The 14,475-nt window shown below is 32.2% G+C and overlaps 1 protein-coding gene across 17 annotated transcripts in view; it reads left to right on the forward strand.

Annotated features, from left to right (window-relative positions):
• The window catches only part of LOC106463458, a 17,116-nt gene extending 6,372 nt beyond the window's left edge, over nt 1-10,744 (forward strand). For 4 of the 17 annotated variants that reach the window (XM_022390948.1, XM_013923490.2, XM_022390949.1 and 1 more), the window contains exons 4-6: nt 680-778; nt 7,411-7,494; nt 9,255-9,347. In XM_022390948.1, coding sequence (XP_022246656.1) covers nt 680-778; nt 7,411-7,494; nt 9,255-9,305 — 234 coding nt within the window. In that variant the 3' untranslated portion in view covers nt 9,306-9,347. Of the gene's footprint in view, nt 1-222; nt 362-679; nt 779-5,814; nt 6,082-6,739; nt 7,063-7,410; nt 7,973-9,254; nt 9,348-10,442 lie in introns of those variants that run through there. The other 13 variants (XR_002611499.1, XR_002611493.1, XR_002611497.1 and 10 more) reach the window with 13 other exon arrangements.
• Nucleotides 10,745-14,475: the final 3,731 nt, after the last annotated feature.

Consider the following 14,475-nt stretch of genomic DNA (forward strand, 5'->3'; position numbering starts at 1 on the left):
CGACAAACGTCAATAATACTTCTGACTGCAGTTCAATTACTCACTGTCTACACACACATTACATTACCTCCCTTTTATATACCAGCCTACCCTATATCTAGTAACAACTAGAACATTTGCCAAAGTACATGATAGTTATAGAAATGTTGTGTCACAGTAGTCATGTGACTCGATGACGCAACAATATATTGAAATGTAAACAGCTTCCTTTTCCACTGGCAGGTCAGATGATATTTTGAGGATATAACCTCTTATGTGTTGATGGGACTGTCATGTGGGGTAGCATACATGCTTTACAATGAGAGCATTATATAATTTTATATATAATGCTAAGCTCTCTCAAGCTGAATTCCTTAGTTTGGTAAGTAAAGCCTTAAGTTCTTTCTTCAAATACTCTTAAAGTTTCAATCATTAAACTTAACTAGTTCTTGTTTGTTTGAAGTTAAGCACAATGTGCTATCTGTGCTCTGCCCATCATGAGTATCAAAACCTGATTTCTAACATTGTAAGTCTGTAGACATACCGCTGTGCCACTGGGGGGTGACTAGTTCTTAGTAAGCCTCTTAAGTTCTTGGGAGAGTTTAGAGAGTTAACTATCCAATAAACTATCCAGTGTTTAATTTTGTTACAAAATTTATGAAACAATATTTCATTAAGCATTTATATTATTCTTTTGTAGGCCTCATCATTGGCAAACAAATCTTCGAAAGATGAAGCACTGAATAAAGCATTCTCGTCTATTTTGCAATATATGGACCACAGTTGTACCCAGTGTCAGGTTAGTGCATATCAGAAGAAATACATGAGCAAATAAAAGGTACTAGTTATGAATATGGAGGTAAAAATTTAAGCCATCACAATGTAACCGCTTTTATTCAATTTTACACAAAATTATTCTTGACATTGACTGATTTTCAGTTTTTCTTTAAGCTCTTAAGCTAGTTAGAGACAAAGCTGATTGTCTGTTTTTTGTCTTTAAGTAGATGTCATTATGTAAGTACTGTTATGATATTGTAAGTTGTTAATTGACAAATCTTAGTAACTGTAAAAATAAACAGAGTAATTAGAATTACAAAAAACATGAAATTTTAAACACTGGTTAGGTTCTGCTTAAGCACAATAAATGCAGAGAGGAAGTCATATCAAGATTAATCTGAAAGATTATTGGTTAAGCAAGAATCTCTCCAACTTTCTAAACAGGATAGAGAGGACATCCATCTAACTAAAGCATTATGATCAAAGCCCATTTCTTTGACTGGCTGTTGAAAGACATCTGCCATCAGTGGGATTTGGAAATTAATGCATTTGTTGTGGCAGTCAAAGGGAAAAGTAGTTAAGCTTGTGAAGTGCAATAAACATCAAAATGGATTGTAATTGATTAATTCCAATTCCTTCAACTGTGGTTAGGGTTTGATTAGCTGTATTCATATTTTCCAAAGGATATTCCAAAATCTGTATTGTAGTAACTGACAGCTACTCTGAAAACTGCTTACCACAGATGGAAACAGGAATGCTTAGCTTCATTGGTAATTAAAGCTTAATCTGCAGTTAATATATAACTGGAAGCAAAATGTGGCCAGAGTAGGTTGCATTTCACCCCCATTCCACACTGAGGACCCCCTCAAGGTGGATTCCTGTATGTGATGAGGGGACCTCCCGGGGAAGGTTCTGTATTTTCAGCTACCTCCTCTGGCATCTAAACATCCACCCATGTGTTTGCCGTGTGTGGTGACCCGTGAAGGGGAGGAGAGAATCCTGGTGGTTGAGTGGTGTATGGGGCACTGCAACACACAACCTTGGCCTTGAATGCCTGTAGATGGGCGGCCTTGGGGTGGCCCCCTCAGAGTCAGTCGGCTGGTCTTGTTGGGCTAGGGTCAGCTGAGTACCAGTGTTGGGCATTCTCAGCTGGTGTTTTGGACATTTTATAGTGGTCGCAAAACCCTGGCATTGCTGCAGTGTCCTAGTTTGACATTGTAGTGCTTCCCCTTGTAGGACTCCATGATGGGCACCGAATCTTCCTTCTTTTCTAATGGATCTCCCAAATCCTAAAAAAAAAATTTAAAGAACTCTGTTCATTGGTAAACGACTATGCCTTGAAGACTCCAAACAACAGGCTCCACCATATTGTGTACCTGTACCTCGTTTCCTGATCTTGCATTCACTGTTTGTTAAATCTTTAGGGCAAATGTCTCCCTTTTGTATACAGAAGGGATTAGAAGGGCTTGCTGGCTCTCCAAAGTCAGTTAAGAAGTTCCGTTCTGGAGAAATCTTGGTGGAAATATCCACAGCTAAATACAGTGAACTTCTCCAGACTTCCAAGGCCATTGGGGATATACCCATTGAGGTTACTCCCCATGCTTCATTGAATTCCTCATGAGGAGTCATTGTTGAGAGGGACTTGAAGAACATCCCCAAATCAGAGATCTTCGCTGGTTTCAGCAGTTCGAAGGATCTCCACTCATCAAGATGGAAATATGGTGCCGACCAATGTTCTTATACTGATGTTTACATCTCCACATCCATCTGCTTCAGTCAAGGCAGAGTATTTCAACTGTCGGGTATGGCCATATATTCCCAACCCTCTCATATGCTTCCAGTGTCAGTGGTTTGGACATTCAAAGGCATCCTGTTGTGGTTCTTTAACGTGTGCTCATTGTGGTGTCCAAGACCATGATGCCTACAAGTGTGAGCTGGACCTTTGCTGTGTGAACTGTATTGTGATGCACGTGACACATTTTGTCTTAGCATGTCATCATCCCTATTTTATCCATCACCACTTGAAAATGTTCGAAATTAAACGTAAAATACTCTCTATAAAATCATTATTGCTCAAACAGACCATAATTTTTATAGTTTTCAATTTTGTTTGGTTACAGAGGTATCAAATAGAAAATCAGACCCCTCATGTCACATCCTCTCTTTCACAATTTGTTGATAGTTCTCTCTTATGTTTCATTATATATTACCTATAACGAATAGAAAGTCAAGGTTTTCATCTATCAAATGGTGTATTGTATAACGTTGTGTTCTGAACAGATAACTGTCATTTTCACTCGTTTACGATTCCACCTTTCATACGAGTTCAGGGTGAAGAGCATGCCTGTTCTGGCTATAGTACAGTTCCTACACTCAGGTACCACTATTTTGGTACACCTATGATCTGTGCATATGCTTTCTGTATGGATAATGCCCGTGCCAGCCCCTCTACCTTCTCAATGTGGGATTCTAGATATAAGTGTAAGCAGAGGTAAATATGTTTTGGAAGTTAACATTTTCCTAAATTGAAAATCTATTTCCACTAATACTTTCCCTCCCTTCCTCCCCACTAAGAGCTAATGTTAGATACTGGGATAGTATCAGTCTCAAAGTGATAAAAGCATCTGAATGAGGTGCTTAAATACAGTACCGGGATAGAGAGCACATTGACATAGGTGGAGAGTATAATGAGACAAATATTGCCAAGGGCAATTGAGTGGGGTATAAAAGACTGGAACAAGTGAGAAAAATGTTTAGATGGGCATGGAAATACATTTTAAATTTAGAAAAATGTTAACCTCTAATCCTGCCTAAAAGAATTTCAGTTTGAGGGTAGGTTTGTAGAGATCCTGATGAGTAATAAAATCGATTTGGGTATACATATGCCCCACACTTGGTATTGCCAGATCACAAAAATATAGCTAATAAAAAGTTCTCATAGATTAATTTACTCTAATCCTGCCTTAAAGAATTTCAAGTGCCACAGCTATTGAGGATTTTCTCTTGTTAACATACCTAAAGAAACAAACATCCTAGCATTAAGTTTTCTGTTGAAATTGAGAATAATTTCAAACTCAGTTCTAGCTGCTAGTTGAACATAATGCTTCAAGTTTTGATGCTAGTTACTTTGATAACCAGATGTACACAAATTTTTATTATAACTATGAAAATTTTATACCTGAATTTTTTTGACATAATCTTATCAAGGTATTAACTTTCCTTACAGTGTTTTCCTCAATGAAAGATACCATAACAACTGAATAGTTTCAACAAACTAAATTAATTAGATAGCATTCATTACAACTGGTGAAAAATCATGACATAAAGCAATCATCAATACTTGAGTTTTTCAAACAGTGTCCATCCTACAATGTTGTATTTCAACTTTAAAGAACAAGGACCCTTTCGAAACAGTTACATAATATGACCTTTTTTCTGCAATTGTATACTCAAGCAATCACCTGACACATCCAAATGTGTAGTGTATTGTATGATTTACATAAATTGTGGACAACTTTTTGTAGGAAAAGACTGAATGTTCTCACAAACATAGAGATATAGTCATTGTTCACTCAGATAACCAGTGACTTACCATTTCAACTCCCATGATCATTTCAAAATTGTAGTCTTAACTAATGCCCCAAGAAACTAAACAAAAATGAGATCTTTACCCCCCAAAAACTATTTGAACTTGGACCAGTTAAGCCAAGCATCATCAATGAGCATTTTACATTCCTGTGATCATTACCTCCTTTACACTAGATACAAGTTTTATTTTAACAGCATACTTTTTCTGCAGTAAATAAATCTCTAATTCTTTAGGTAAAATGATTTTTTTAATATATATATATATATGTTGTGTTTATCTGTGCATATACACATAAATGCCTGCAACAAGATAGAATTTTACAATTTTATCATTGCACAATGTTTTAAATTTTGATGTTTATTATTTTGCAATATACATTATGTATATTATTTATGTGTAGGCATGTACATAAGTGTATAGTTTGTTTTTATCCTACCTTCAACTTGTTTGCCAATTTTTATTTATGTAATGTGTAGATTGTTGGTACACAGGCTCTTGTTACATGAATTGTTCTCACATAGGCCTGCATTATATGTATTGGTCTAAAAATTGAACACAATCATTTTATCTTTATTCCGTATATACTGGCTAGCAACTTTTACCTGAGGAAGGGCACTTGCCTACAATATTGTATGTCAACCGAATGAAAAAAATAGGTATTTTGTACTTTACTATCACTTTGGTGAATTTTTCAACAACTTATTTAGTTGGTTTGTTTATACCACTATATGGGGCCTGCTTTATTTATTTGCTTCACTCTTTCAAGCAGTGCTGATGACCTGTAAATTTAGTGAAATTTGTTTGTTGCAGCTGGAGTAGTGAATCAAAGACTAGATTAGGCTACATAATCTTTTCTTCACCAAAATGTTAATTTCATTTCAGTTATAACTTATCAAGTTATAAGAAGAAGGCTTTTAGTGAATCTAAAGTATCCATAAGATATTTATTACTGTTCTAGTGTTTAGTTACTGTTTACTCTAAACTTTGTATTAAAGTTATGGTGCTGTTTTATCATTTAAGTGCTGTTACTTTTATTAAAGTTTAACTCAAGAATATGTTCTAACAATTTAATTGATGTAACCAAGTGATTTTTAAACCTATTTGGAATTATTATTTTGAGATTGTTTAATACTTTTAAATTAGTGAGACTTAAAAATTGACTTAAGTAAATTTTTTTACTTACAGGTGAGATTTTCTTATTAATCTTTATCTTCAGCATTTTTTTAAGCTTCTTCAATAAGCGTGAAACATATTTTAATCTCAAGGAATCCAATTTAAAATACATAGTAACATATATACAGTTGTCTGTTACACTGTTAAGGTACTTTAGCTAAAACGGACACAAACAATATTTAGTTGTTTTTTTCCTGACAGCAAGATGTGTTTATTTTGTAAACAAGGAAACCAAAATAATTTGTTTATCCTATGAATCTTCATATGAGATTAATTTTTTTTTTATCAATTTTCAGGGTGGCACACTATCTTATGAAATTTCTGAGTTTTAATTCTTCAGAAATTAAAATTAATTTTCACATTCTTGACATTTGTCTAAAAAAAATTATAACATGAAATGGAAACCAGTAAATTAAAGTTATCTTGATTTTAATACATAACTCCTCTTTTTCCTATGCTTGGGAGATTGTTTCCCTTCAACAGTCTCAAAAAATGTGTCTTATTAATGTCTGTTGAAACTGTTCAGCTGTTGTGGCATCTTTCTCTGAGGCAAAAGTTATAAGGTAAGTTTATAATTTTTTGTGTGTTTGAAATAATTATTTGAGCATAAAGTTATCAATAAAGTGATAGTTATAAATGTATTTAGTTTATTATTAGGTTATTAGATACATCCAGTAGTATTTTTTCTTATGACAATTTGTAGGCCTAGGAACAGTCCAGAGAAGTTAATATGTATTTTTTATTTGGTTAATAATAATTAATTAAAATTTGGGACTATGATAATTGTCTTTTTCCTAAAACAAAAACAAACATGCCACCAAACTTTCTGTTTTGTTTCTATGTGGTAGATGAAAAACTCTAAAGGTACAGCTGCAAAGCTAAGAAAAACATTGTTCATTTCAAACTTTGTAGAAAATGTTAATAGATGCTGTTTTACAGTTTCATGTGTTCTCTTCAGGCCATTGTCCATTACATTGGTAAACATTAAATACTGGAGAGTGAAGTGGTGCTTGAACACATTCTTAGTTATTCAGTCAATTTAGTATGCTTGTACTCATAGCTGTAATAGGTCCTGCACTACCATTACCACATAGTGTATGCATCCTATGTCCATTACATTAAATGTTTATTGTTGAAATTCAGTATTTAACCTATTCTGTTGTTCATGCAACTAATGATATAAATATCACCTAGACCACTGCTATGTCTTTCATATCACAGCTGGCCTGATGAGCCCTGGTATTGGGCACTGGAATGGTAGATGTAGTGTGGATGGACACTGCTAATGGGAGCTGACATTGCAGGAAACTATGGTTCTTAGCTGGTCGGGATTTAGGTTTTCTTACCTAATGAAAGTTTGTATGTTTTCGTATGTACTTTATTTCAAACGTTTATGGGTTAGCCACCATATTTGTATACATATTGAGTGACGTTTGTCTGTAGTGGTGTGGGTAGAAGCATGGTTATTCTACCTTATAACTTGGTTCTTAAGAACATTGCAAAATCGTTTTTAGGGTAAGCAAGTTGTATGTGAAAATTTTATTACAACAGAAAACAAACAACCACTATAAATACATGTAAAGAAATTTGATAAGTTATTATGTACATTTTATTGTAACTAACACAACCATTAATCTGAGTCAGTTTGCTGTCAAGCAAGTGACAATAAAAGTGGTAAGGTTTTATGTATCTCTATAAAATTCAAAAACACAGACTTCAGACATCTTGCATATGTTAGTGTTAGCTGAAGTACTTAATTTTTCATAATGTAATATTGGTGATAGTATCAAAAGGTAGTTGCTTTAAGAATTAGGTTTTTAGTATCTTGCTTTCTTAACAGCAATTTTGTTTTAGTAAATGCTTATGACCTTCTTTTCTATTTTTGTTAACAGCATTATTTCACAACATTACCTGCTGCTGCCATGTCTGCTGAAGATCAGCTCCATTATCACAGATATCACCAAACTAAGACCAAGGTATTAAAATCATCATACTGATTTTAACAACCAAGGCCAGAGTTCTGAAATATTTATTCTATTACAACTAACTTTGAGCTATGAAAATATAATTGGTGGAATGTTATATCAGTACCAACAGAGTCTCTATATCTCCAGTGTTTCTAATCATCTACAAGTATGATTACAAATTCATGCTTGCATGTGAAAAACAAATTTCACTATTTTGTAAACTTGTGAAAATGTGTAACAACTAAACTAAAAAAGAAAAATTAAAATTATATTTCACAACCCTTTATCCTGAAGGTTTGTAAATTACACAACAAAGGCAAACTTGTAGAATTTTATGCTTACCATTAATGGTGATTTTGTACGAATTAGTTAAACAGATTATTAAAATAGTTTACTAAGTACTATTATTTTATATCTGAAAGATAATGTGTATGAAATAATTTTTAACTGTTTCTTTATGCTCATACTTTTAAGAAGCAAAGAAAATTGTTTATATATTTGTCATAATATGAATAAGGCAAAAATAATGTGAAGTATTTAGTTAATTCATTGTTCAATAATATTAATTTTTTCTTAATATTGTACTCTGTAATTATTTTTTACACCTTTTATGGATTGGAAATGCATGTTTTGTAGAAAAATAAAATTAGTTTAACTGTATTTCAGAATTTCTGAATACTCTAATTTTTCAAGATAAAAATTATTTTGATATAAAACACTAGTTGTCACATCTTTATTTTGCATTTGTTTTCACTTCCTCTAGATTTTCCTTTACCTAATTAACTTATGTTTTCATAAGGCAAAATAAACAATAATAAAATAAACAAGCATAAACAAGGCAAAATCATAGCAGCAGCCGTTTTTAGCTCACAGCATAAACGTAAAAACGTTAGTAAATTAACAAGAAATATCTATTAAATTTATAAAGTAACAAATATATATTAATTATTACTCAAATTATTATTTTAATCATTCTTAATTTATCAAAAGTCTATGTAAAGAAAAGACAAAAACTATGCTTTTTATGATTAAATGAAGATATAGCCTAAAGGTACTCGGCGAACTTTACGGCATAACCAGGTTTCATTCGCCCGGGCCCCTGGTAATTTCTATAGTGTGTTTCACAGCTGTATTGTAACAACAGAGACAGGAAAAATAATCTGTCGTGTCAGTTGGATCATACAGTAACTAAACCAGCCTGTGTGGACTTTTGACGAAAAAAATGAGAAAATTACTTAAAACTCTGGATACAACTGTGGAAACCAACAGTTAAGTGAATTTAAGTCAGAGAAAGTTAATTTAGTGAAAAGTGAAGTTAGACTGCGTTTTTATTAGTTTAGCCATAACGGGCGATATTTAAAGTGACATTCACAGTTTGATAGAGATAATGAAAATAATTTGTCTTGTCAAAGGGAGTTCTAAAGTATTTGAACCAGCCTGTGTGGACTTTGACAAAAAAGGAGACAATTACTTAAAGTTCTGGATATAGCTGTGATAAACCACGGGGTAAAATAAGTGAATTTATCGCAAATTGTATAGTAAGAAATAGAGTAGAGAAAAATAATTCGTCTTGTCAATTGTATTCTAAAGTGATTTAATCAGCCTGTGTTGACTTTTGACAAGAAAATAAATTATTTAAAGGTTTAAATACAACTGTATCTTGTAGTGTAAAGAATTTTTGTACGTGCGATTGACTTTTTTTAATGTATTATTTCAAAACAAGTGGATTGTGTGCTGTTCATTTATTGTTCGAATTTATCGATAACAAGTCAGACACCTACTGTAAGAAGAATTCTAGCCCACCATATATTGACATTTGACGAGCCAGCCAGGATTATACAGTGGTGAACGACAGCGGAAAGTGGGCCTATATACGCAAAACTGTAGTGGTGACAAAATAGTGTAGAGATTACAGTCACGCTATATAACCATGTCAACAGAATTTGATAATTGGATTGAAAGAGGTGAGCGTATTGGGTTAAAAGATAGTGAACTGCGAGAGTATGTTACACAACAACAGGAACTAAAGAGAGAACAGCGGCAACAAAAGAGAAGAGGAGAAACAGAGGAAGAAAGACTAAAAGAAGAAAACGAGATAAAGGAAAGACTGGAAAGAGAAAGAAGAAAGAGAGAGAGGAGAGACTGGAAATAGAGAGGATAAGAGCATAAACTGAGATTACCAAGCTCACCCAACAGAAAGAAGAAGGACCCAATAATGACAATGGAGTCAGGGCCAGCCAACCCAAGTTGCCCAAATTTGATGAACAAAAATATGACATGGATGCTTTCCTTGAGAGATATGAAAGATTCGCCCACAGTCAGAACTGGGACAAAGGCAGTCTGTGTCAGCCCACTTCTCACAGAAAAAGACCTACAAGTGTACGCAAGCATGATGTCAGAAGATGCCATGTGCTATGACAAGTTAAAATTGGCCTTGCTGAAACGCTATGAATTTACCGAGGAAGGTTTTCATCGGAAGTTCAGAGAAGTCAAACCTGAAAAACTTTGTTTAATATAGAAAATATTGTTTTCCTAAAGTTGATGAGCTAAGATGTAAAAATTATTTATAAGTTAGTATTAAATTATACCATGTTTATTGAAGGCATAAAGGAACAGAAGAATTTTCATTCAAAACTAAAAATGAAATAATTCTTAAGTCGGCTAATTTGGAAAATTATTATAAAGATGTTATTAACAAACTTTTATGAGAAATGAGTGAGTGGGCCATTTCCTTAGACTTTTCAATTCTAACTTCTGGATGTAATGATCACGAACTGTTGATAAAATAAAGTACTTATTCTCAACAAATATCCAAGCCTCAATAGAAATCCAAACTCGCTTTATTCAAATATTTCTCTCTTTCTCCTTTTTTTTAAATTGAAAATTTTATAATTTCCTAACTATTCATTGTATATTAGTAATTATACTAAAGGGTATTCAATTTGCTATTTTCGTAGATTTGCTGAAGATGGAATACGTGTAATTCCGAAAAGTTCGTTAAAGATGTTTACAAGTGTTGCTGTGGCTCTACTATTCACTATTAGACTTCGTTTTTCACATTATGGTCTTTTCAAAGATTTATCACTGTTTATTAAAGTGTTTTTAATCAAAAATTCAGATTAAATAAACGTGAAGAAGACTGTAAGAAGCTGGGTTTTTGCAAGTGCCATTTAAGAATATAAAAAGTTCGTTAGGAGTTCCTTTTGTTATGTATGCTGATTTTGAATGCTTAACAAGAAGGATCGATACCCGTAATCCAGATCCCTCTGTGAATTATACAAATGCTTAAAAAAACATGAACCTATGAGTTTTTGTTATTTTTTTTATGTATGTTCGCGGACATCATAAAAATCCTATAGTTTATCGAGGATCAAATGTACGTAACGAATTAATGAAAATACAAGAAGAAATAAAACAGTTAAATAACAATAATAAGAAAATGGATGATAAACCGATAGACGATTGAAAGAAAGTTCACAACCTTAATAATTTAACTGCAGTATACTGAGGACCTGCACACAAAAGTTGTAATCTGCTTTTTAGAAATCATTCATACCATTGTTTATATATAATATGAGCGGATATGATAGTCATCTGTTTATCAAGGAATTAGGCTGGGATGATAAAGAAATTGATCTAATTTCAAAAAACGAAAGAAATATATTTCATTCTGTAAAAAAGCGGCAATCAGATATTAAAATTAATAGATTCATTTAAGTTCATGGTTATTAATTTAGATAAACTTTCAAGTATCCTTAGGAAAGAGCAGTTCAAAAATATAATGCAATATTTTCCAAAAGATGAACTCGATCTTGTAATAAAAAATTGAGTATCCTTATCATTATATGGACTACTCGTTTAATAAATATAATGAAATTCAATTACCACCAAAATAAACATTTTATAATATGCTGAACGAATGTGATATATCGGATGATGACTACAAACGTACTCTTAATGCTCTTAAGGTATATCTCGGGGTTATAACATATATGGCTAAGCAAATAATAAATACAAGAAAATTTTGATCGTAATAAAGAATATACTTATTTAGCTTATCTAGTTGCTAATAACCTACATGGATGGGCAATGAGTCAATATTTATCAAATGGAGTGATAAAAATATTGATGAAATGGAATTACCTGATGATTTTGAAATAGGTTTCTAGAGGTAGATTTAAAGTATCCAAAAGAACTATATGATTATAATTCAGATACACCTATAGTACCAGAGAACAGAACAGCGACTAAAGAAAAAACAATTAATGACAACTTTACATAGTAAGAAAAATTACGTGCTTCGCTATAGAAATCTGAAACAATGTTTATTATCAGAAATAAAACTGAAGAAAATTCATTGAATGTTAGAATTTAAACAATCTCATTGGCTTAAGAAATATATTGACCTAAATACACAATTGAGAACCAGAGCTACTAATGGTTTTAAAAAATATTTTTTTATAAATTGTTAAATAATTCTGTATTTGGAAAGACTATGGAAAATATTAGAAAACGAGTTGATGTAAAATTGTATTCTGATGCAAAGAAAGTTTACAAATTACTAGCAAAGCCACACTTATAGGAAGAGCAATATTTACAGAAACATTATCCGCTATTCATACGAGTAAAACAAAAATAATATTCAATAAAGCAATTTACCTTGGTATAAAACTTCCAGATCTTTCGAAGATATTGATGTATAATTTATACTATGGATTCATGAAACCAAAGTATGGTGATGACTTAAAATTAATATACCAAGATACCGAATTTTATATTTATGAGATAAAAACAGAAGACCTCTATAAGGATATAAAAGAAAACATTAATTTATTTGATACTTCAAACTATCCAAAAGATAATTCTTATTGTGTTCCGTTAGTAAACAAAAAATGGTAAAATGAAAGGCGAAAACAATGTAAAAATAATGACTGGATTTGTAGATCTTAGATGTATGATTTAAAATTACAAGATGATAAAATTTGTAAGAAGTCTGAAGGTGTTAAAAATGTGTTATTAAAAATAGAATTATATTCGATAAATATTAAGTATGTTTGTTTGATTAGAAAGAAATTAATCTAATAAGAGATAAAAAAGCGTAAAATATACTCAGTCCAAATTAACAAGAAAGTATTAACATTTAATAAATAAATACAACCAACGTTTTATATTCACACAGTTTTAAAAACTTAATTGAAGTCTCAACGGCTTCCAACTTCAAAAATACAGTGTATATTTACAATGTTTCGACGTCGTCTTCAGGAGTTATCTGCAAGACATACTAATTTGTACATTTTTTTCCTGCGACGTGATATTAAATTGCCTTTTATATTTACATAATTCATTAGTCAACTTTTATAATTACATCACGCCAAATATCAATGGTCCTTCATTTCTGTTCAATACTTCTTTTTCTGTTTTAAATTTTATTACTTCTAGTGATTCTCTGACATTTAAAGCTGTAATGTTACAAGGTTGAGTTAAAATTGTAGTTTTTTCCCCCATAAAATTATGTGTTGTGTTGTTTTTAAGTGTTCTGCTATAGCTGTGTTTTCTATTTTATTATTTCTTTATGTTCCTCTATGTAACCTTTATGTTCCTGTAATCTGTATTGGTCTCTTTTATACCTTGAATATTAATTTAGAATATTCTTTCATTCTTTCTCTATTTAATTTTAAATAAACTGTTTTGGTAGATATTATATTTGTGCAATGAAAAGTCACAAACAGTCGTTATATAAGAACACTTTGTGCTGTCATCTAGCGACCATAAATGAAACTGTTACTTATGAAACATGAATATTAATATATGCTTATAAACTGAACTCACAACTAAGTAGTAGTTTTCCTTTTTATTATCCCCCCCACACATAAAATACGTGTTGTCGAAGAACAGAATAATATTACTGTTATACGGCTGTGAAACATTTGATAATGGCAATTAGGTGGTCAAATAAGGCTATAATTCAACTTTAGGAGTTATTTGTAAGCATCATAGAGTAGTAGATTAAATGTGGCCACTATTTTCTTGGTCCATCTTTACATACTAAGCTTAGTGATAGCCGGTTTCTAAGTGCTCTTAAATTGCTTTTCTGTCATACTAAAGCCATTTCAAAAACTTCACTAATTTTTTTGGCTAGCATGGAAGAAGAAAAGAGGAAGATGAACACTTTAGCTCTTTAGCTAGTTCCCAGTTACCCATATTATCGACACTTTCAATGTATTGGGAGTCTCACAAACTGTGAAACACTCGATAATGGCAATTAGGTGCTCAAATAAGGCTATAATTAAACTTTATCAGTTATTTGTAAGCATTATAGAGTAATAGCTTGAATGTGTTGGCCATTTTTTTTCTCGGCCCATTCCTACATACTAAGCATAACCGTGCTTAGTGATATGTAGATACAGAGAAAGATGGTTATAGTGTCCCATTCGGTTCCTGGCAATAAAGACACTATATCTGTCAGGACACTATATAGGTAGGATCTTTTGTCTTAGATAAAGTTATGAAAATGGAATTTTAAATGAGTTTTATGTGTATTATAATCTTTATTAATCAAGTCATATTTAAAACACGTTTAAAAACGAACATAACATCAACAAGTTAATAGTGTCATCAGTCGCATCATTTTGGTCTTCATCTACAGCCTGCAACTGGAAACCTCATTTTCTGAATCAATTTGTGGTGGTCTCTGTTTGCACCAGTTTCCATGCTTCATCAATGACGGTGACTGTTGTCAGAAGATCTATCCTTCTTTTTTAGTTCTTCAAACGAAATGTTGGGATCTGTGTCGACCTTATTTATGATGTGCTGAAGCAGTATGGAATGATAGTGAGCTTTGAGGTTCCAGATGACTCCTATGCCATTGGCTGCATAACAGATGTTGTGTTTGGAGGAAAACCTCAAGCTTTATGTTTTGCAGGGAAACATCTGCAGCGTGAGCTGCACAATTGTCTGTAAGCAAGCATATTTTTATCTTCTTTTTTGGAA

This window comes from Limulus polyphemus, unplaced genomic scaffold, assembly GCF_000517525.1.
Source record: "Limulus polyphemus unplaced genomic scaffold, Limulus_polyphemus-2.1.2 Scaffold1413, whole genome shotgun sequence".
Taxonomy (NCBI): domain Eukaryota; kingdom Metazoa; phylum Arthropoda; class Merostomata; order Xiphosura; family Limulidae; genus Limulus; species Limulus polyphemus.